General features: G+C 47.2%; 1 protein-coding gene across 2 annotated transcripts in view; it reads left to right on the forward strand.

The window, feature by feature from the left end:
- Positions 1-24,466, forward strand: part of LOC119461812 (chitinase-3-like protein 1) — a 48,314-nt gene that overhangs the window by 14,503 nt on the left and 9,345 nt on the right. For both annotated transcript variants that reach the window (XM_049672225.1, XM_037723185.2), the window contains exons 3-4: positions 14,192-14,430; positions 23,945-24,069. In XM_049672225.1, the coding sequence (XP_049528182.1) occupies positions 14,192-14,430; positions 23,945-24,069 (364 nt within the window). The remainder of the gene's footprint in view (positions 1-14,191; positions 14,431-23,944; positions 24,070-24,466) is intronic.

Genomic DNA, 24,466 nt, shown 5'->3' on the forward strand with positions numbered 1-24,466 from the left:
TGAGCGTGGAAAGCCAGCATAAAGCGTGGTGGTCCGTAACGATGGTGAAATGGCGGCCGTGGAGATAAGGGCGAAACTTCTGTATCGACCAAACAATAGCCAGGCACTCTTGCTCAGTGATCGTATAGTTCTTTTCGGAAGCGCTGAGTACACGGCTGGCGTATGCAATGACTCTCTCTCGCGAAGAGTTGTCGCGTTGCAGAAGAACAGCACCTATACCGCGGCCGCTAGCGTCTGTGTGTAGGAGAGTCGGTGCGGCCTCATCAAAATGGCAAAGCACAGGTGCAGAGGTGAGGGCGTCCTTCAAGCGTGCAAATGCCAATTCGCATTCCTGAGACCACAGAAAGGGTACACCGGAAGCTAGTAGCTTGTGTAATGGAGCTGCGATGGAGGCAAAGTTCTGGATAAAGCGACGGAAATAAGAGGCGAGGCCAAGGAAACTGCGCAAGTCTTTGGGTCTGTCAGGACGAGGAAAGCGAAGAACTGCAGCAGTCTTATCAGGGTCCGGCTGAATGCCATCCCTGCTCACGACATGACCCAGGATCTTAATGGCTTTGCTGGCGAAACGGCATTTCTTGGTGTTCAGCTGAAGACCAGCGCGGGCGAGGCACGTCAAAACTTCATCCAAGCGTTGTAGGTGCTGATTAAATGTGGATGAAAAAATGACAATGTCGTCCAGATAACACAGGCAGGTCTTCCACTTCAGGCCACGCAACACGGTGTCAATCATGCGCTCAAAAGTCGCAGGCGCGTTGCAGAGCCCGAAAGGCATTACGTTGAACTCGTACAGTCCATCGGGGGTTGCGAACGCCGTTTTTTCTTTATCGTCTTCGTGCATGGGGATTTGCCAATAGCCGGAACGCAGATCCAGGCTGGAAAAGTATTCCGCACCTTGGAGGGAATCAAGGGCGTCATCAATGCGCGGCATAGGGTAGACGTCTTTTCGAGTTATCTTGTTGAGCGCCCGGTAATCGACGCAAAAGCGCACGGAGCCATCTTTTTTGCGGACCAAGACAACAGGAGACGACCAAGAACTAGCCGAGGGGCGAATTACCTTGCGTTCCAGCATGTCTGCGACGTTGTCTTCGATGATTTTCCGCTCGGCTAGAGACACACGGTATGGGCGGCGCCGTACGATAGATGTTTTGTCTGTCAGAATGCGGTGCTCTGCAACGGTTGTTTGGCCCAACGTTGACGAATACACGTCGAAAGAATTGGCGTGCTTTTTCAACAAAGCCAGCAGCTGTTGCGTCTGCGCGGGTTTCAAGTCAGTGCTGATGACTGCTGTAAGGGCGGCGGCCGAAGAAGAATCACCAGAAGATGGGTCCCCAGAAGAGACTGGTGTAAGTGGCAAGACGCAGACAGGCTCCAGATCGGCGACGGATGCAACGGTTGTGCCTTGCGGAAGGAGGATTTTTTCTGGAGTTGCGTTCGTGGCAGTGACCAGTGCAGATCCATTGTGGAATCGAACAACTCCTGATGTAAATGTTATGCCTTTAGTAAGGCAACGTGAAGAAGGGAACACTAAGACGTCACCATGGTCAATGTTGTCGGATAGGAGAGTAACTAGTTGGATTTGTCCTGGGAGTAGTTCCGTATCTTCCGCAGCGGTCAGGTGAAGTGGCGTGTGGGTTTCTTCGCCAAGCAAGTGTTCGGTGTCGGTAAGGTGTATCACACGCTGCCCACAACAAATAGCAGCAGAGGCAGAAGATAGAAAATCCCATCCCAAAATCAGCTGGTGAGAGCACGGGTATAGCACAGCAAACTGTATGTGATGGAGAATGTCATCGATAAGTACACGCGCAGTACAGAAGGCAGCAGGTCGAATAGTGTTCCCTTCGGCTGCAACCAGCGTGGGACCATCGTAAGGCGTCATAACTTTCTTCAGACGGGAACACAAATGAACATTCATAACCGACAAAGCCGCACCAGTATCCACTAAAGCATCCACGGGCACCCCTTCAACGTACACACGAATCATATTGGATGGGCGCGCTGGAGGAATTTCAGTCTTGTGTGTGTATGCAGTTTTTCCTCCGGAAACTGCATCGCTTAGTTTTCCGCGCGAACGGTAGAGGTAAGGGAGGCAGGCCTAAGTGGTGACGATGAGCGGCGGTAGGGTGATGGAGAACGGCGTCTGGCCGAACGGTAAGCGCCTCGTGCATCAGGTGATGCAGGCGGAGATGGAGAGCGCTGCGAAGGTGAAGAGTAACGCCGCCCTTGGTAAGAGGCCCCACTGTAAAAATCGCGCTCACACATATCGTAGCCCCGACGCTCGTCTTGCTGGCGCTTGCGGCAAAAGCGTGATATGTGGCCGCGATAGCCACAATAATAGCACGTAGGACGAGACGGACGCCAAGGGGGGTAGTAGGGGGTGTTCGGTGTACCGTGTGACAGGGAGGTCAGATGGGCCGATGAAGGATCTGGCGGTGATGACGGGAAGTGAACCGTGGGCGCAGTAGCAACCGACGCGTAAGTTGGTAGCGGCAACGGAGAAGTGACGTGGCCGACAGGCTTGGCAGCAACTTGCGCGTATGTCGGTCGTGCGGTAGTTGGTAATGCTTGAGGGACAGGAGCTTGTGCTGGCACAGCGCAGGTCAAGGACGCCAGTTCTTCCCTGATAACGTCACGCAATGACGCACCAAAAGGTTGGCTGGGATACGTCGAAGGTGAGGTTAACCCCATCGATTGTAACTCTTCGCGTATGAGCGTGCGTATCAGTGTACGTAGGTCATGGTCCCCCGTAGAATGGGCATCGTCAATGTCGGGCTGTAGGCGGACAGACTCGAGCTCATCGAGGCGCTGACAAGTGATTACGACGTCAGCGACGGTAGCCGGATTCTTAGTGGCGAGTGCATTGAAGGCAAGAGTTCCAATGCCTTTGAGAATGTGGCGTACCCTGTCCGACTCCGACATTGAAGAATTCACACGGCGGCAGAGTGCAAGGACGTCCTCGATGTAGGAGGTGTACGACTCACCCAGGTGTTGTTTGCGAGCATCGAGGCTTTTCTTGGCTAGAGTGGACCGAACAGCCGGTGTGCCGAACACTTCACGAAGCTGGTGCTTGAAGAGAGTCCAGTCGGTCAATTCGGGCTCGTGGTTAAAGAACCACGTCTTCGCCACGCCAGACAGATAGAAGGAGACATGGCGTAGTTTATTAACATCATCCCAGTGATTGGCGGAACTGACTCGCTCATAATCGTCCAGCCAGTCTTCGACATCCTCTCCGCGAAGACCAGCGAAGAGATGGGGGTCACGCTGGGCGCTGTTGATGATAAAGGAAGGAGGCACTTGCGATGTCGGAATGGAGGCAATAGGGGCGCCAGGCTGCACGTCCTGCGGCATGCTAGCTGACGGTGGGCGCAAGCGGCGACCTGAACGAAGCTCCAGGAGGCAGACCGGACGGCCAGAGGACGTAGGACCGAAGAGCACACTCCACCACTTGTGACGTCTCGGTTGGAACGACGTTTATTAGGCCCGGGAGCTCGTCAGCGAACCAGCGCAGCACACAGGCGATGATGATGAACACATATACAGGCGAAGAGGAGGATAGGTAAAAGTGCGAGGATGATGATGATAACATACAGATGAGGAAGATGTGCGTAATAAACGCCCACAGTAGCCCTTTTTTCCTTCGGTACCCACGGCAGTTCCATTGCCAAATTTCTAAGTTTTCTTTGACTTGCTTGTGTGGTCTGGGCATTGTTGGGTGTTGTGGTCGGTGATGTTATGATCGGTGATGGGTTTTGTGGTCGGTTATGTCCTGCCGCAGGTATGACGTTGCAGAGGTTCTGTCGTAGTGTTTTTCGCAGTTTTATGGAGTGAAGCTGGCCCTTAAGCTTGCTGTCTACAGCGGCTTCCATGTGCTTGATTGCTGCCTCTGTGCGTTGTAGGGCAGTCTGTGTTATTTGTTCCAACTGGGCGCGTGTAGCATCCATGAAGGCTTGCATCTGGGTTTGGATGGCATCGACATTGGTTTGTAGGTCAATGATGGCCTGGTGTGGTGCCATCTCTTGTGGTTTTTGTGTGAGCTGTATCACTTGTTGTTTGAGTTGTCTGTTTTCTTGTGTGAGTGTTTGTATCTGTGCGCACATGCTCGTGAGTTCCTGTTCGAATTTCGTGGGCGGTGGCGTCTGTGGTTTTTTGTACGAGGGGGAGGCTACTGCTGCCCAGCTTACCTCTTGTTCTTTGGTGTTGGTCCTCTTGGGTGAGGCTTCCTTGGTCTTCCGTTGGTTTTGCTGGGACCTTATCTTTGGGTGCCGCTATGATGGGTGCACCCTGCTGCTGTTGCTTGGGCGTCGACTGAGATCGCCGTCTGGGCGACCGGAAATGAGGCCGGGGCCGCGAACAGGAGCGGGACCTGGACCTCAAGCTGGAACCGGACGGGGATCTGTAGGTCATCGACGACTCCGAGTAGTCGGAGTCAGAGTTTTCCCGCTCGGAGCTGAACCACCGTGGGCGGGGATGTCGTTGGGTTTTGGGGGCGGTGGTGGAGGCTGGTTTCCCTCGCGGGGGAATGCGCTTTATCTTGTTGCAGTCTTTTGCGGCCGTGAGATGGGCCCCTCCGCCCAGGGCACACTTCGGAACACAAGTGTGTCCGGCTTCTGGGTTAGGGTGGCTGCAGGTATTGCACGCGCGAACCGTTGGGTTGGGGCAGACGTCTGGTCGATGTCCGGTGGTTCTGCAGATGGGGCAGAACTGCCTTGTCGGCTGGTAGTCTCGGCAAGGCATCTCCCCTCCGTAGAAGTACACAAATCTACGCACTTGGGGTCCCTCAAAGTGGAGCAGGGCTGTCTGAGATTGACCAAGCATACGGGCCCGCACGATGCGGACTCCATGTGCGCGGACTCGAAGATACGCCATAAGCTCTTCTTCGCTGGTGCCTACGTCGATGCCGTGTACGACACCTTTAAGCAGGTCCTCGGGTGTTGATAGATACACCTTCACAGGGTGTGATCGTCCGTGGAACGTGAGGCTCATAATTTTCATGAGGGTGGCCGCCGTACCCTCGTGAGGGGTGCTCACGATGATGATATTCGAGCCGAGTCGCAGGCGGGTGATGAAGTCGTCCCCCTTGTAGGTCGGCGCCCCTCCGGTAGCTTGGACGATCGCCCTGGCCACTTGATGGGTCTGTAGTTTTCGAAGTATGAGGCCCGGGGCCGGGTGGATGATGATTTTCATGTCGGTGCGCGGGAGCGGAGGCGCGTGTCGGCGAGGCCTGCTCCTTGCAGTTGCGTCTTCAGAAATGGGTGTTCGGGCTCCACGCTCCTCGCAGGTAGCTGGCGAACTGGCTTTCGCGTCGGTGGCTGACGCCTGGGTTTTCGATGCCGCGGTTTGCCCGACTGCGACCTGCTCACCCGGGGTTTGTTGTTTTTGCAGGCGGCGTTTCCGATGAAGGGAAACGACCGGTTGCCACTGGGATTCTTGATGGTGGAGCTGCTCAGAGAGAACCGCAGACGGCCCTTGCAAGGCCTCGTCAGGCAGGGGTGTCGGGTGACTCTCCGATGCAATTTCCATAGTTTCCGTGGTGGTGGGCTGATGGGCCATGGTGCCTGGGTTTCCGGCGATCGTAGCGTTGCGGGTTGTGTCGCCTCCGCAGCTCACCGACGACGCGGCGGTTGCTTGTGGGTCCCCGGCCTCCCGCACGCCAGCGTTCAGCGTTAGGGCTAACCCTCCTGTCGGCGTGGCCGAACGAATGGGGCGCTCGTTGGTCGTAAAAACTGCGGCTCACCGAAGGTGTGGTTCCACTGAGTCGCCTTGATGTTTACGAAGATATTCCGCTGATCCCAGCGGCGCCAGGAAATTTTGGGCGCTTGGAAAATTCCAAAAGTCACGGAGCCGATGCGAAGCACGTCTGCACGCCTCGGTCGTCTCTTTCGAAAGATGACGAATGCGTTCTGAAGAACGTCGTGGAATCAACTATTACAAACAATTGTCGCTGTCAAGTTGAAGAGTCGTGGCGTAACCATTGTTACCAGCTTAAACACAACCGGTATGTCGCGTTAAACAGGCTGGAGTCTCTGCAGAGAAGACTATATCGAGAACCAGAATTTCAGAAGGTATATGACACTGCCATTAGGAGCTACTATAACAACTTCGCTGATACAGTCGCAACGGACAGTACGAGTGAGCATATGACGTACTATATGCCGCACCGAGCAGCACTGTAACGCGAAAGAAATACGACAGAAGTATTGGTGGTATTCGACGCATCTTCTCGTGCTTAGGACTCAACTTTACTCAACGACGTCTTGTGGACAGGGCCAAATTTGAATCCCAACATCCTCGACTTACTGCTGACGTTTCGCAGCTTCAAGATTGCAGTTTCCGCCGACATCGAAAAAGCCTTTCTTCAAGTGTCGCTGGCCGAACACAACATAGACGTGTTTCGTTACTTCTGGCCTGAAGAACGGTCTTGCAATCTTGAAGAACTGCGCGTGAAAAGGGTTTCTTTCGGTGCCTCCAGCAGTCCCTTTCTGCTTGCTGCGTCTATGCGACACCACTTCCAACTGGTAGAAGACAAATACCCTTTTACTGCCAAACTGTTGAAAGATCATTTCTACGTTGATAACTTTGTCATCGGAGCACAAAACAAAGAAGAAGCGCAGCAAATCGTTAGCGATTGTTTCCGTATCTTGAAAGAGGCAGGGATGCATCTAACAAAGTGGACGACAAATGATGGACACTTACGAAACTTTTACACTAGTAAAGGCTTAAAGGTTCGATGTTGAAAACGAAAAGAAGATTGATGGTCTCCTGTGGAATACTGACAAAGGCATCTTGAAGCCATCACTAACGAAGACGTTTGAATCATTGAGCGAATAAAAGGTTACGAAGAAACAGATATTAAGCTTTGCCTCACTCATGTACGATCTTTTTGGGTGCTTAGCACCGTTCGTTCTGGTAGTCAAGTTATTTACACAAAGGTTGTACTTAGGGAAATAACCTCCGACGCGCCACTTCATGAGTCCCTTCTTATCGAATCAACAGCGTGGACTAAAGGCCTCAGAACTGTTAATCAGGTGGAAGTAAAATATATTTCGGTCAATCCCTTGTGTGCAAGAATGTGTGGGTTAGCATCCGCGTCTTTAGTGGCGCTAGCCCAGTTGCGTACGGCACCGTGCTCTATTTTCAGATACCAGACTTCAAGGGAGCCGAAATAGTTCAGCTACTGCTAACCAAGTCGAGAGTCGCACCTCTACAAAAGATTGTAGATTAGATTGTCACGATTAGAACTGATGGAAGCCATCGTTGCAGCTCGACTAACTGCAACAGTGAAACGTGCCCTAAACCCCAAGGACGTTGAAGCAGTTTCGTGGACAGATTCTATGTTCGTGATTGATTGGCTACGCCGCTCACAGAAACGCTGGGAACAGTTCGTAGGAAACGGAGTTGCAGAAATACTCTCCCTAACTGATTTGAACAGGTGCAGACATTGTCCGGGTGATCAAAATTCAGCCGATTTACTGTCTAGAAGATCCACTGTGGAGCAACTCTTACAAAGTTTGATTTGGTGGAAAGGACAAAACGTTCTCTACACTAGGTAGAAGAAACTACCTGTACAGCAGCAGCAATTCAGGATACAGTCGGCCTAGAAGAAGAAACTACGTGTTTGAAGGGAGCTGCTGGACCAGTACTTACGATTGTAAACATCGACTACAGCTCTTATAACCGACTGATGCGTATAACAAACTGCGTGGATACAGCGATTTGCTAGAAATTGCAGGTAGACAGATTCCAAAAAGAAGGGACCTCTAGACGCAACTGAGGTACAAGAGGCTGAAATTTATTGGATACGTCGAACGCAAGATAAGGTATTTGGACCAGATGTCAGCGGAATGGACATTACACTCCAGCGGTTCAGACCATATAATGACGAATTAGGGCTTCTTCGCTTGGGAGGTCGACTTCAGTTCAGCAACCTCAGGGAAAGTTCAAAGCACCCTATTCTGCTTCCCGCTTCACTCATTCACAAAGTTGTTGGTTAAGAAGGAACACCAATGACTTTTACATGCCGGCCTCAGTTTTCTTTTAAATGAACTGAGAGAAAGCATCTGGATACTGAGGGCCAAGCAGGTTGTAAAGAAAGTTATTCACGAATGCATAGTCGGCCGGTGATATTGCTGCAAGCAATACACGGAGATCTTCGCGCCTCTAACAGCCGAACGTGTTCAGCCGTCTCCATCTTTCGAAGGCAGTGGTATCAATTTTGCCGAACCGCTTCTACACAAAGATAACGAAGGAACAACGAAGAAGTGTTAAATACTCATCTTCACATGTACAGTCGTCAAAGCGGTTCATCTGGAGCTTGTCACCAGTCTTACTTAGAACAAATTCCTGCTAGCATTTAAACGATTTGTGGCACGTAGAGGCATCTGTGAAATTGCATATTCTGACAACGCCAAGACATTTAGAAAGGCCTGAAGGGAGATTCAGTGACTTTATGAATTAATGAAATCACAAGAAGTTCAATCGTATTTCGGAAGTCAAAAGAATATTTGGAAATTTATCACCGAACGAGCTGTCTGGCGGGGAGGGTTTTGGGAAAGACTCATTAGATCTGTGAAGTCTACATTGTAGAAAACACTTGTAAATAATTTATTTAACTATGAAGAACTTTCGGCCACGCTCTATCAAGTTGAAGCAATGCTAAATTCACGACCGGTAACATTTTTGTAAGCAGAAGCCTCTGAATCAACGCCTCTTACGCCAAGTCATTTCCTCATGGGCCCAAGATTGACTATGCTTCCTCCAGACTTATCGAGCGCAGCATCAAAAGAGAGAGCGCCGTCACACGAATTACTTCGACGAAACTGGAAACACAGAGAACAAGTGTTGAACAATCTCTGTAACCGGTGGCGACGAGAGTATACCACCAAGAACTTCGTTCAGCTCACATTAATGAAACTAGACACTCAGAACCGGTGAAGCTTGGAGACATCGTACTGATAAAAGAATTAAACTCGCCAAGAGAATTGTGGAAGAAGGGACAAGTGACAGAATTATTTTCGGGCAGCGATGGCAAAGTTTCGCTCATGCAAAGTGCGCACTTCTAGTGGCAACACGTTACGGAGACCGGTACAGATGCTGTACCACCTAGAATCTGCTGAAAAAGCTCCGATAGTTCAGAAACATTCGTCTTGAAAACAAGCAAGCACACGCAAATTGTTCGGCCGGGAGCTGTTAAATATTATGCTCCGGAAAAGAAAAGAAGGGACAAGCGAGCGTGGACACGAGCACGTGCTCCCATAATTTTTTTTTGTTTTGCAATCATCAAATAAACAAGACGTTCTCTAATTCGGCTCCGCTTCCTGGTTTTCAACATAGGTAGTACACTTTGAAACCAGGCCCTGCGCCATGAGTGCACGGAAAATGTTGGAACAACATTTTCACTTTTACTGTGGTTGGGCCAAGTTAATTTCCAATCAGATGAGCTGTTGTCAAGCACTTAATTTGATGCCACTTTATTGTTGCAGAAGTACGAAATTGATAATCATTTAGAGAAGTAACAAATACAGTGCAACAAAATACCTTTTGTCGATACATAGCACGAGTACCGAAATAGTTATCCCAACGTTCAAAGAAATGTCTTTGTGCTTTATATATTGTTCGCCTACACCTTCCTTTTAAGCTGCAAGACAACAGTTTTTGCCTAAGCTCGTGCAAGTATGAGCATTTCTAGTAATCGAATGGCGACAGCACTCGCCAACTTTTACGTGGACAAGACTTGGTAATGAAACATTATCTTAATGAAACAATCTCTTCGCCTCGTTTTCACGAGAACGATCTCAACTGTCCGCCCGGCGTCGACGGCGAGCTGCGGCTTGTAATGCTTTCTGCACAGCAGTCTGCTGAGCCCCATCAAGCTTTACAACTGCAACTTACATGTCGGGCACGCTGCGTTTGCACGCACCTTAACTAGTAGCGCCACCATACCAGCGGAGGCTGGGGATAGCGTTTTTTATTTTTGATTACGCGCCTCATCTGAATCGCTTCTCGTCGTCTGCGCCTGTGCACGCTGCGTTTGCAGGTGCCTTACCTAGATGGCAACACCATACCGGTGGAGGCTCGGGTCGTCTGCGCTTGCGCGTTTGCTTAGGTAGCATGTATAGGGCATTCTTCCAGTGCCCGATAGCAAGCGCTTGCATGCTCAGTGGTAGAGTATCTGGCTCCCACGCAGCGGGCACGGGTTCGATCCCGGCGGGAACCGTTCTGGTACTTTTTTCGCATTTCCGGCGATAACGGTTAGGGCGGCGGACGCATCCGACACCATCGCGAACCGAAACGGCTATTGCAATGAGCCCATAACAGCTTACACTGTAAAAAAGGAAGATTCATATGCTTGGAACAACAAAAATGGAAAAAAGTGCAGACTACATTGACTTCAGACTACTTTGTGACAACAGTGCAAGCGACACAGTTGTATTAGCATGGGTTAGTGCAGCGCAGAAAACATTCAGTGAAAATAGAACTAAGGACAGGTTAAGATGTTTTACTAAAACAATTTAAAAAAACTATACGCATTCAATAAAAATGGCACGCAAGAGTAATTTCACACAGGAACATTGGAGAGAGTCACACAGTATTAACTTCTTTAACCTAGAAATTGCAAGTTTCATTTAGCTAATGTTTAAAGGTGGTAATTTTTTTGCACTCTAAATAGCAGTGCTCGACAAATTTTTGAACCACATTAAAGGTCAATTTACATGAAATGCTGTATATGTTGGCTTATGAACTGCTGAAGATATTGTTTTACTTAATCGTGGCTTCTCTTGAAAGAATATCATAATCTCTGCTCTTTACTGGCATCATTGTACAACAGAGGCCTCAGGTGTAGGCGGCCATTACTTTTAGCAACAACACTTGTTTACTTACTGCCGTTGGCATTATTTGCATTGCCTTCGTGCCTAATAGCTTAGTAGACACACGTCCATGAGGTACATTTGGGGCCATTAGCAGTTTTTTAGCGATATTCAAGGTCAATGAACGGTGTGGAGGCGACTTTCATGTGAAATTCTTGTGGTATCACTTTCTTTGCGTTTGTAGTCGCAGCCTGCTAGTGTTATTTACGCGATCATGTTTATGGTAACGCTACCGTATATCGAGTCGGTAACGGAATTACACAGCTACCATCGTAGCCTCAAAGCAAGTACCATATTCACATTGCAACGAGGCAAAAAAAAAAAAATGCGGCTAAAAAAACCTAGAAAAATTTGCAGTCTGAACAGGCTCCCTTATTTAGTGGATGAACGCGACAATCTGGAATGTTAACTGACTTTCATGCCTAGCAAATCGCGCAACATGATCTCTAGCAAATTAGGAACCCGTCAATCACAGAATAAAATCACTTACCGAACCGAAATAAAACGCTGTTGTTACTGCCGTTCTTGCGAACACGAGCCGATGTTCGCCACTCGAGAACTCATATCACTTTAAGCAAGCGAACAGCACGAAGGAACCGTCGCCACCTCTGCCGAAACTGTCAAAATGGGCAAGAAAAAAAATCAAAACTCGAAGCGGCACGTTGCATGGGGCGCTACCTGCGCTTGAATAATCGCTCTCCAATATTTTCTCATGCTTACCTAATTTCACTTAATCACAACTTTAAAGTACAGGTACGTTTCTTGCACAGCATATTTTATTTTTTACTTTTTCTTTATGTACATTTTAAATTGCACCCACCTTTCGCGGGCTGCAAGTCGCAGTATGCCATTAATGTGGATTCGGCTTTGATCCGGCGGACGTGCGCGCTTCACAACGTGAGTAAGAAATATATTTAAATTGAAATTAAATTGTGGGGTTTTAAGTGCTAAAGCCACGATGAGATTTTGAGGCACGCCGTAGTGCGGGACTCCGGAATAATTTGAACCACCTGGGGTTCTTTAACGTGCACCAAAATCTAAGTGGCCGGGTGTTCTCGCATTTCGCCCCCATCGAAATGTGGCCGCCGTAGCCTGGATTCGATTCCACGATCTTGTGCTTAGCAGCCGAACACCACAGCTACTAAGCAACCATGGCTGGTTAGGAAATCTATGAAGAATGGTTTTCCGCGCGCTCCATTTGGGGAGCACATATGGTTGCTGGTAACGCTGCAAGGCGTTTCGTGTGCAGCCCAACTATCCCCTCACCATTTCCAAAGCATGCCGGTAACTTCCGCACTTGCAAAAATGATCGTGTCGCCCCCTCTCCTCTGATTTATTGACGCTACCCTAGATCCTCCCCTGGCAAGGCCTTCAAATTTTCGCATTTTTTTATAACCAATTGGCTTCACAATGGCTAGAAGCGTATGGCTTGGTGACATCAAGTGCTAGCCATTTTGAGGATGTTTAAACTGCAGCTTCATACAGCACTAACTGCTTCTAGCCTGCTCAACCTGTATCAAGTTGGCTGGTAGCCAACTTGTGCTTCCTGGGTTATTTCACGTGCGGGATTGCATAGGCTGAAAATTGGGAGGAATGCGTCATTGTATCATCAATCACGCTGGCGGAGAAAGAAATCGCGCTCTTGAGAGGCAGAACATATCCGCTAGGCGAACATGCTCGATTTTCTACCTTTCGACATGCGCAGTGCTGGTTTTGCCATAATTAAGACGGCCACGAGTTCTCGAAATAAGATTTCGAGTTTCCGCCGTGGATTATCTATTGTCTCTGTCATTTTTGTGCGGAACGCGCTAAATAACCGTCGGTTACTTAATAGCACAACAGCGGGTCCAAATAGCAGCTTGTCTGTATCTGTTTTGTCAAGCTCGTTGTGCTTGAGAACATGTGTGTGCGTGCGCCCGCAGCTGAGCGCCTGCAAAACAAGCCGTTGGAATAAGCGTTATGTGCAATGCCTTCACATTTTTCATTCCTGCCATGTTGCGTGGCCGAAAACATTCTTTAACGAAGACCGACTGCACCCACAAGCCACCAGAAAAAGTGTGTACTGCCTGACTGTGGAGTTTCACTATAGTGGGAGTTCCGGCTAGTTGGCTTTTTCTGGCCATCTAATAAAGCCAGTAATGGAAGGCACGAACACAGAAGAGGCACTGCACACACCCATCGGTTCTTTGAATAATAGATGTCATTTTCCTTGTAAATAAACGGGGTGCTACTAGGAATCGGAACGGTGTTGATCATTTTTCTTGTGTAGGCGCTGTAGCCGCACGCACGGACATATTAACGCGAGAGCGTTAAGGGCCCCGTGTCGCAGAAAATCCGGTGTCGGTGTCGGCGTGTGGCGTCCGTGGCCAAGACAATCACCCCGAACTACCCTGACCACGTAGGCCCTCCGCTTGGCGCAAAGGCGCTGGTGAACTAATTGAATTTCTCAAAGTAAAATGCGTCAGAAAAATCGTAAAGTAAGACTTAACTACAACCTGCAGGTAATATAGCGTCGGATTGTATTTTGCATATACGAGAAAATGTAATTCTATTACGTGGAAACTCGAACACAAACCCCTTTTCCAGCATTTCTACCATTGATACAGCGGCGCGCCCCAGTCGGTGGTGCTTGCAAAAAAAAAAAAAAAAGACCCAGACGGCGCTCGCCTTCTTGGCAGCGGGAGCAAATATTCGGAACTAGATGAGGCATGTGTACGCTGCAGTAAAGATCCAGAGACCACTCAGCACATCCTAGTGGAATGCGACGGGATCCACCCAGCGAGAACCGTAGGTGACGGGCAACTCCCAGAAGCGCTTGGGTTTAAAGTGGAAGGAAACATGAACAGATCAGCCGTAGAGATAAGCAAGAGACGATTAGAGTACTGGTGGAAAAAAAAGCAGGGAAAAGATGGATACGACCTGATCTCTTAAAATCATAGGTAGCGGTACAAGGTAAATTTTTGAAAAATAAAAATAGTGAGAGGTATACCAAAATGCTAGGTAAAGAACATGTATAGTATACCTGATTAAATCAAGCAGGCTAGGTGACTATATGTCACCGCCCCGTTTCAAAGGGGATGCCAATAAATCATCATCATCAGCAGCAGCGGCGCCCCAAGGTGAAGGTGCAAAAAAATAAAGCTGCAGTTGCCGGGAAGCGTGAGAAGCAGTCAGGAATCTTTGAATGCTATCGCGTTCCCCTCTTGAAGGCGAAGCTTAAGCTTCCTCGAAACTTTTTTGTGTTGAGTTATTGCTAAGATGAGTCGATGCTTGAGAGCTTTGCGCGGTTCGGGTGCATCAGCTTCTGTCTTTCTTCCCATTGGCGGCAGACAAAAGCTTCGAACTTTTCAAGCGCAACCAGCGGGTGACCAACATGAGCCATCTGGTGGCCCTAAACCCGCACCAGACGCTGAACGTCTACCTGAATGGCCTCACGGACATCGAGGTGCAGTGGTACTTTGTGCAGATGATCGAGTCGCTTATGAACGACTACCAGCTGGACGGGGTGGCCTTCATCGGCATCGAGCTGTCTCTGGACAACGTCCAGCAGTTCTCCAGGGTCATCGATGTGAGTCATGTGCCTATATAGCCTGGTAGAGAAGTGAACGCGTACCATTTTGAGTGGAGGTCCACGTGCGTAGACCTCAACTCAAAATTTATCTGCATCGCCCCGTGATATAGAACACGAAAGTCATCTGTCTGCCGACCTCGCACCACCTCTCAGCGGAAAGCTTTAGCTCGGGCCCAACTCCAATGCCGCCTGTGCAAATACATGTAAAAGGCATAAATGCTTTTCTGAGAACTTCTGGGCCGATTTTAATGATGCTTGAGGTATTTTAGAAAGAAAGTAAAATTCTAGCGACTGTTGAAGCGAAATTTCGATTTATGACCTGAATGTTTTTAAATAAATTGCCCAGAATTGGTGACTTAAAAATTATTGAAGCATATAGTATACAAATGCGTAAATCTCTCCAAGAACAGATATCGCATTTCTGTAAAGTGCATTTGCCATAGCATCGAAAGTCGACAAATTTAATGCATCAATGTATATCAATGTATTGAGACATGGACATGAACACACTGGGGCGTGTCATCCACTCGTGCTTCCCCTCTTTCATATCGGCGCCACGTTCGCACGACTGCCCCGACGCTATGTTACTGCTCTCCGTTCCTGAGCATAGCCATGTTAGCACAGTGTACTGTGAAAAACCCACTACTCCCAGGTTCATCCCGACGCCCTGCGATCGGGTGCATAATGGTCAAGCGGGGTGTAAGTTTATGTGCATCAAGGATCAAAGCCACCGGCTCAGACAATGGCGCAGAGAGGGATGGAAAGGGGAGGGGGTCATTTCGCACACGCACAGCCACACGGCCGGCTCAGCCAGCTAAAACATAGCCTTCGAGATTTGCTTCTACCCGATCAGAGCCACCTCCGGAGCGTCGATTAGGGTGCCACTTATAGCCCAAACAAAGCCAAGTCGCAGATTTTCAGTAGCCCAAATATAGCCACATAGCCAACTCGTCCAAGTCGACGCCAAACATTTTTCCAGTAGCCCAATTTGGCTGTATATAGCCAAACCTGGCAACACTGGCGTTGTGTCGCAGCTGCGAGCGCGTCTGGTATTCTGGTAAACGCAGGCAAGCTGAGCGTTTTAACGGATGGGTGGAGGCGTGAACCAAGCCTTTCCACACTACAACCGCGGTATGAAGTGCTTTAGTGTAAACGTGAGCCCCCTGAGTGGCCTGAGCGGTGCCAGCCACCTGGTGGTGCAAAGCTTAACCAGCCAAACACATAGCCAATATTGCTGTAATCAAGCGTAAAACAGAAACATTTAAAAAGAGGACGTGTTCACGATTACGCTGCCGCCGAAAATTTATACCAGCAACAAAGGAGCATACACTTGGTCACTGCTGTATCAGCTCTGTGCTTGTCTCGTTGACGTCTACGCCCCCAGGTGGCTGCCCCCTGCAGGCCGTTTACGTCTGGTCCTCCACCCATCTGGCAAAACGCCTAGTCCTGCGTTTACCGGCATACCGGACACGCTAAAACTTTCTATTGCGGTCGTAATCCTCTAGCATGAAGTGATGACCGGAAATGCGTAGATCCTGGTACCGATCGGATACTGGCAGCCCGATGCGCTCCAGCCACTCCGCTCGCCTGTTGCCTTGCAGAGGAACAGGATGTCGCAGCTGGACATGTCGCCAAATCACTAGGCTTGCAGCCCACAACGCAACAAGGGCGATTCAAAATCCCCTCGAAAAGAAACCTTGAGACCAACAGTGACCGCGCCGCTCACGTCAACACGGAGCATGTTGTAACACAAGCAGATGACAGTTGCTGCGTGCGGGAAGTGCTTGAGCTTACTTGAGTGTAAAAATTATCATATTTATTATTTATTTATTTATTTATTTATTTATTTATTTATTTATTTATTTATTTATTTATTTATTTATTATAAATACTTTCAAGGCTCGAAGGCACTACAGAAAGGAGTGGTATGATTACAAACGTATGCAGTGAATTAACAGATAATGAGTTACAAGGCATTTTAACAGGCGATCTTGAAACGTTCTGCATCTGCAATGACAGCAGTGGAGGAGTGAAGGTGGTTTCATTCAGTGCTTGTTCTTGGGACGAAAGAATCATGATATAAGTTAAGGCGACACAGTGGTAAGCTTACTTTGAAAATGTGATCGGTTCTAGCTGAAACGTAGCAAGGCAGTGAAAATAGAGCGAGTTTCAATCTTGATTGTGATGGTATTGTAGCGAAGAATACGAACGTCATAGTGGGTCATGCTATCCAGCCCTTTCTAGTGGGTCGATCCCTCCTGCGCTCTCCTCGAGAAACACTGCTCGTGCTGAGATCTCGGGCCTTGAATTAACGGTCGATCCAAAAGGCTGGTGCCTAATAAACGCCTTTACAGTATATTTTATGAGAAAGATTAAGGCGGGAGCATTTGCGACGGAGGTAAAGGTCCGGTAAGTTTAATGTTCTTTTCGTGGACGTGACGCTAGAATGACGGGAGTAGTTTGACAGGATGAAACGCACGGCGCGATTCTGAACTGCTTCAAGGGTAATGATGGGAAGGTATGACTAGGGTCCCATATGGCGCATGCGTGCTCTAATTTTGAGCGGACGAGGGTTTTGTAAAGCATTAACTTAACGGGAGATGGCACAGTGGAAAACTTTCGACGCAAATAACCAAGCATACGGCTCGCGTTGCTAGTTACATATTCAATATCAATATCCCAGGCCAGATTAGACGTGATATGAACGCCGAGATATTTATTACACTCAGTGGGGGGTATAGAAACATTGTTAAGGAAGTAGCTAGGCATAGTTTGAGTAGAAGAACGCCTAGATATGCGCATGCTTTTATATTTAGTTGGGTTGAGTGTCATGAGCCAATTAGTGCACCAAACGAAGACACTGTCGAGGTCACATTGAAGTGTAAGCGAATCTGTATTGTTAGTGATCTTTTGGTAGATTACACAGTCATCTGCGAATAGCCGGATAGTTGAAGTTGAAACGCAGGAAGAAAGGTCGTTGATGTAAATTAAAAAGAGCAAAGGACCGAGAACGGACCCTTGCGGGACGCCAGATGTTACTGCAGTAGGGACAGAAGAGACGTTATTAGTTGTCACATACTGGGTGTGGTTCGGCATAAATTTTTTATCCATGTTAAGACATTGGGATCTATATTAAGCTGACTAAGTTTGAAGATGAGCAGGGCATCCCAAACAGAATCAAAAGCCTTCGCGAAATCAATGAATATACAATCTGTTTCAAATCCCACGTCTTCAATAATGAACAGGTCGTTAGTAAAAGATAGCAGTTACGTTTCGCACGAGAACGTTTTTCTGAACCCGTGTTGGGAATGACTGAAAAAAAAAACTATTGGACTCAAGGAAATCTATAAGGTGCGAGTCTATTATGTGCTCTAATATTTTGACAGGAATGCACGCTAACGAAATGGGACGGTAATTATCAGGAGAATGTGCATCACCTGACTTACGCATGGCAACCACCTTCCCTACCTTCCAGTCTGAGGGCAGCGCCTGCATGTGTAATGACTGTTGAAAAAGTTTCGATAGAATCAGTAATGAATATATTTTCGTACGCTTCAGCATTTTCGATGAAATGAAATCAGGTCCTGCAGATGACGAAACCTTTAAATTATCAATCAGGCTTTTAACACCAACAGCATTGATCGCGATGGTAGGAAAGAAAAGCTTGGAAATAGTGGAAATACAGTGGGGACAGTTTTCTGAATTTATGTAGCAAATTTAGAGTTTAGGACTGCGCAGCACTTATATGAAGCTACCGGTGTGCCGGACTGAACTAACTGAAGAAGCGTATGTTTGCTGCCATTAATTATGCTCCAGAACTTGCGAGGATTAGAAGACAATAACAACGGAAGTGTTGCTTCTTGGTATTTAATACTGCAGTACAGTACTCTCGATTTACTTTGATGTAAGGCGCCAACGATCAGTTTTGCGCGACAGTTTTGCGCGCCTGAATAGCCGCTTCTTTTTGTTGCGCAATCTTTTTAAGGAATTATTGAACCATGGCGAACGGGAATTCGATGGAACTTTTCTTTTTGGCACAAACTGTTCAACCAGGGACAACAGCTTGGTTTTGTAGAGCAACCAGTTGTGTTCAACTGATCGCTGCCCGAAACCAGCGAAGTATAGCCCACAAGGACCTGTAATTCCCGGTTCATAGTATCGATGTCTACTTTGCTATTATCCTGGATAACCTTAATTTGTTTCTTAGAGGAAACCTGTGCTCGCAAAGTGAAGTGGATTATAGAATGGTCGCTGATTCCCGGTAAATATGTTAGAGAAGAAGCTAAACCAGGTGCTGTGGCGAGTATTAGGTCTAAAATGGGCTGAGAAGTGCGAGTCGTGCGTGTGGGATTCAGGACAAGCTGGGTGAAGTTGATATCACGACATAGATCTAAGAATTCTCTGCATTCTGCTGAATTCTGCCTAAGATAAGCCGAGGCATTTTTCCACATAATGTCTGGAAAATTAAAATCACCCAAGAGGAAGAGGGGTGATTTTGGGTATCTGACAAGAAACTGATTAATGACGTCATGAAGTTCATTGCAAAAAAAAATGACGGCGCGGTTGGCGGTCTGTAGCAAACACAAGGAATGATTTCACGACAAGCAATTACAATGCGCACGCACACAAGTTCAAGTGGAGATACGACTGGAATGTCATGAGAAACGATAGTATCGACAACCACGATCAAGACACCACAACCGCAGCGAGCGTCGCGATCGCATCGATAGAATCGATAGCACTTCGCACACTCAAGTACCTCTTGATTTTTTACTTTCGCAGAAATCTACGTTTCTGTCAAAGCAATGATATCTGTGGACCAGGATTCGATGGCAGAGGACAGCTGGACGCGTTTATTTTGAACACATCGCACATTGGTAAAGAAAAATAAGGAGTTTTTAGTGCTCGATTGATTAGCATCTAGCTATCATGAGCTAGAAGGACTGCTGCGTGCAGATGACATCGCTTTGCGCATGGGCTGGTCTTGAAAAATTTACTTCACAAACACTGTCGTAGCCGCCCAATAAACATAAGTTTTCTTGTTCAGAACAAGCTTATTAAATTTCAACGAAAACAACGGTCCGCTTGCTTTCCCAAACGTGAGCAATTTTTTCTGGAGTTGCGTGTGGCTCTACAAAAGTCTTCACCAACACTTATTCCAGACCCCCTGAGCTTGCTTTTCTGCGAGAGAATGGTATCTTTTGTTTTGGGCAAAGAAAATTTAACAATGATGGGTGGAGCCTTCCCAGCTGTATAAGATCCCAATCGATGCGCCCGAGAAACATCCGTGTCAGAAATTTGTAATTTGATGTTGCGAGACACAATGTCGCGAACAAGGCCCTCGGACTGCGCCTATGTTTCAGAATGGCTGTCAGGAATGCGAAAGAATATCAGATTATCGCATCTGGACCTTCCCTCAAGGTCGTCCAGGCGAGAACTGAGCTCCTGGCCTTCACTCCTGACAGCTTCCGCAACAAGTTGTGGGATGTCGTTGACGCCTGTGGAAGCTTCAAAAGACTCAACAAAAGCTTCAACCGCAGACAATCTCGTTGTTAGGCCAGCCACAGTCTGCGCTAGAGCCTCTTGCTTTTCTTTTAGATCGCCAAGAGCATTCATCACTTCATGGTGGCGGTGGTCAAGTTTTGTGGAAAGTGCAGAAATGGCCGTTAATATATCATTGTCCGGCCCAAGGTTTTCTTCTATATCTCCACAGCAAAGCAGCAGCTTCATAACAAGAACGCTTTCACACAAGCACTCATAAACAACACTTGGGCACGGGAGAAGCAGCAAACAGACGTTGCTAGAGCGCTTACAATATAGAGATTGTGGTTTAACTGACCTGCACAAAGAGCAGAAATGGGCTCATGAACGACTGCATAGCTGCCGCTCTCCCGTGCCCACTGCGGGAGAGCGGTTAATCATAGTGCATTTTATTTTTGTTACTTTTTTATAGAAATAATTTAACCAACCGTTCAACTTTTACGAACAACATTTGTTCATCATAAAATTGAAAAAATTACTGACGACCCTACCAGGGTAACCAATTGTATAGCTCGCCCAACCGACGTCACGTCTGACAGCTACGTCGACTGAAATAGGGCGACTTAAAACTGAATAGTAGCGGAGCCGTTGCAATTGGTAGTGATGTACACATTTCAAACCTTATAATTAATTACCCGATTCTCGCGGAGCGCCTAAATGTGTCACTTGATGATCAGAAGAACCCACACACCGGAGTAGGTTTGTACAATATCGCCAAAATCGTTTCAGGGTCCCATAGGTTGCCGCACTGGCTGGCCCGGATGTCACCAATTTTCCCGGCATCTTAGTTGTCCTATTTTTTATTACTAAAGAGGAACAACATTGTGCTTCAAACCAGTGAAGGAATGAGGCGAGCAAGCTTCAGGAACTTTTACTCGGCCACAAGAGCCAAACACACAACAATACTACGAAGACCATGATGTCATGGCGCTTGTGAAATAAAAAAAAATCACCTTTGGCTTTTCTGGTTTCTGGTATTAATAAATATATTACTGCAAATAATGCTTAAAATGTGTAATCCATCATAAATTATTCAGTGTTTCACCTGAGGCTCCCTTTAAGATGGACATGTTACTTCAAGAATGTCCCTGTGGTTTGACTATCTACGTGCTATGCGCAGTGTTCTTTTAGACCATACAAAATTTCTAAAATTGGCCTGTAGCAGACGGCGTAATTGTAATTCTTCATCTAGATTACTCGAAGCGCCAGAAATCAAAATTCATGATCTAGTAATTACAAAAATTTAACTAATTCTCTTTATCACTAATGACGTGACGGCACTTATTGCAACTCTAGTCGGTCAATAACAAAGCACATCCTCTTGAAAATACTTTAAATATTGCACTGGTTTTCAGGCATGCATCTTGAAACGTGAGGTAAATATATGGTATTGTTCACTTACTTTTTTAACAAACCCGTGTTTTATGCATTTAAGAAGCAAATGAACTGGAACGACCATGTTTTTCGTCGCACAAATTGGGAATGAATATCCCAAAGCGGTATCCTAAATATTCTTTTCAAGTGGATATGCCTTGTTAACTTACGAGCTAGAATTCAAAAATTCCAATATGTGCCGTAAAATACTCAATTCGAAAAAGAAGAAAGGGAACCGAGAGGCCCAATTTTTATTAATCATATCATAAGAAGCCAACAAGCAACGACACCAAGGACAACATAGGGGAAATTACTTGTACTTACTCAGTGAATTAAAGAAATGACAAATTAATAGAAATTATTATTGATGAAAAATTCGAAAGGTAGTTTGTAATTTTTGGTAGTCAATTTGGCATTTGATTTCTGGGGCAAATAACCTGCGCCTTTTTGAGTAATCTAGTTCAATCAGATGAGTTATGCTATCTGTCAGTGGCTATCTTCGAAAATCCTGTGTGCTTAAAAAAAAGTCCCGATGTCGTGATCTCGCATGCCGATGCCTTGAAATCGGCGTCAGAAGCGAACCACCGGACGCTCACTTATACATGTCGCTGCCACAGCGACTTCGAGTTCGAATTATTTCGACAATGGGCTCAAAAATGTGAAAGACAGACAATCATCAGCTCCGTAAACGGGTTCTCCCAAGGTCACGTCATATACAGGGTGTCCCAGCTATCACGCAACATAATTTTAAAAAAAACAGGAACGGTGTTACGCGATGCAAACCTAGTGCGTATTGTTTCCTGTACAGTGGAGTAGCCGCCAGTCATTTTTTCGTTACTAAGCTTTAAATAACTAATTGTAATTATCTAACTCGAGAAGTACTGTCCTAATTATCAAAGTGTCAATCAGAAAATTGTAGAGCAACATGAAAAACTCCCGATATAGTTTTCTGTTTCTCAATACCTGCTACATAAGTGTTTTTCCGAGTGTGAAAGAAGCCTGCGAATACAGGCAGAATTGCCGCGCAACTGGCCGCTCGAGGCACTTTGCATGTAATCGCGGGCTTCTTTCACGCTAGGAAAAACACATTTATGTAGCACGTATTGAGCAGCAGAAAACTATATTGGGAGTTTTCCCGATAGAGCTTTCTGTTGCTCAATACGGACTACATGAGTGTTTTTGCGAGCATGAAGGAAGCCCGCGAATACACAAAAAAGCGCAGTTTCGCCCAAAAAGGTGAAGCATCAATTGCGATAGCAAATTTACTAGTAGAGAGCTATACGGGGTAAGGATAGTAGTTTTATCGGCTGCTATAAACTTGGACCCATTCGCTTGCTAACTGAATTAACAAGCATGGTGTCAGCGCGCACAAGCAAACATGAATAGATCACACTCGATCACCGAACACAAGCGCTGTCAAAACGCTGGCGTGACCAAGTGCGCCAGCAGCAGCGAGCGAAGGTTCGTGTGGCCTATCGCAGCGGAAACTGAGCGGCGAAAGCACAGCGCATACAAAGGTAGGAGCCGTGTTGCAGATCGCTTTCAAGATACGCTGTGTGTGATCGCCCGCCGCCGCGCAAAGTACAAGTATGCAGTTGCTCGCAGAGCAGAAGCCGCACCCCTTGCTCCCGCGCTGCCTTCCCGCTTTCCTCCTTTTGCCTGCGAAATTTCAGTTCCCCGTGCGCCTGGTCGCAAGATACGCATTTGTTGCCGCAGCTAAGCTTCGCCTCTCCTCCCTCCCTCCCATCCCCCCCGGCCTTTCGCACGACGGAAGTCGTGTTTGCTCTCCGCCGTGCGTTCGCTCTCCGTGAAAGCGCGCGTCCCTCGCGCGCTTTCGCTCGCACATACAGCATACGGCGCGCGACGACGATTTTATCGCCGTTGGACTTGATACGGAACCTCACAGCGACGATGGCGACGGCAGAAATGTGCTTGGAGTGTCCATATAATTGCTATCGCAATAAAATTGCCGCTCACCTGGCCGCTCCAGGCCCCTTGCGTGTATTGGCGGGCTTCTCTCAAGCATGGAAAAACATTTTCATGTAGCACGTATGAGCGACAGAAAGGTGTATCGGGAGTTTTTGATGTTGCTCTACAGTTTTCTCATTCACATTTTCATCTAATTATAATATTTGAGAAGTTGATTAAACTAATTATATAATTACGCAGTATCTAAGTATCTCAAAACGAAGGCTAATAAGCATTACCTTGGTGCTGCCCAGCTACATGGCATTTGCATATTTATTAAGTTTGCCTCAGGTTATGTGGGACACCCGGTATACGAACGTTGTCATTGTACTGGCCATGAAGACATGTCCACTGGGGTGAGAACTTTGATTCACACAAGTTTCTAGCGAAGGGTCGTAGGATAATTGTCTAACCACACGTATTTGAGATATTTCAAAACATTTTCGAACGCACTTTAGACTATGCTTTCCCCACTTATTTAACAGAGTATTGTTGAATATTTTACTTGCATTCAATATTCTTCTCTGAAATGCCCAAGGATATTTTTTTATTGCCAGTGCGCTTACCGTCGCGATTTGCTGAAGTTTCTTCTGTGGTGTTTATATGGCCCTCCGTTTTCTCATTTCAGAGGATGAAAGAAGCATTGAAGAAGAAGCCGTCCAGACAGTTCTTCCAGCTTGTCTTCGGTGGCTTCATCACAGACTTGGACAATGATCCGGCCGAAATCGCCAATAGAATACGAGTGATTGCCGAGTAAGGATTTGCGGTTGACTTTGCGAAGTGTTATGTTTTTAACAAACCGTATTTACCCGATTGCAGAAGGCCCTCGATTGCAGCGTACATCTAATTTCTGTTATCCAAATTCTCAGGTTTTACGGGCCAATACCACGATCTGATTTGAGGCATTCCGTTGTGTGGGACGGTGGATTGATCTTCACCTTCTGGGGTTCTTTACGCTCCTGTATCTAAACCTAAATACGCGAGTGTTTCTGGATTCCAGCATCCATCGGAACGCGGCCGCCGCAGCCGGGATCGAACCTATGCGAAATAGCATAGGCTCCGCTGCCGCAGTTTCATCCCCGAATTTTCAAGGCGAAAAATAAATATTGCGAAGGCCTCGATTGTGACTTTCTATTGAACATATGTTTGT

The sequence above is a fragment of the Dermacentor silvarum genome, chromosome 8 (assembly GCF_013339745.2).
Source record: "Dermacentor silvarum isolate Dsil-2018 chromosome 8, BIME_Dsil_1.4, whole genome shotgun sequence".
Taxonomy (NCBI): Eukaryota; Metazoa; Arthropoda; class Arachnida; order Ixodida; family Ixodidae; genus Dermacentor; species Dermacentor silvarum.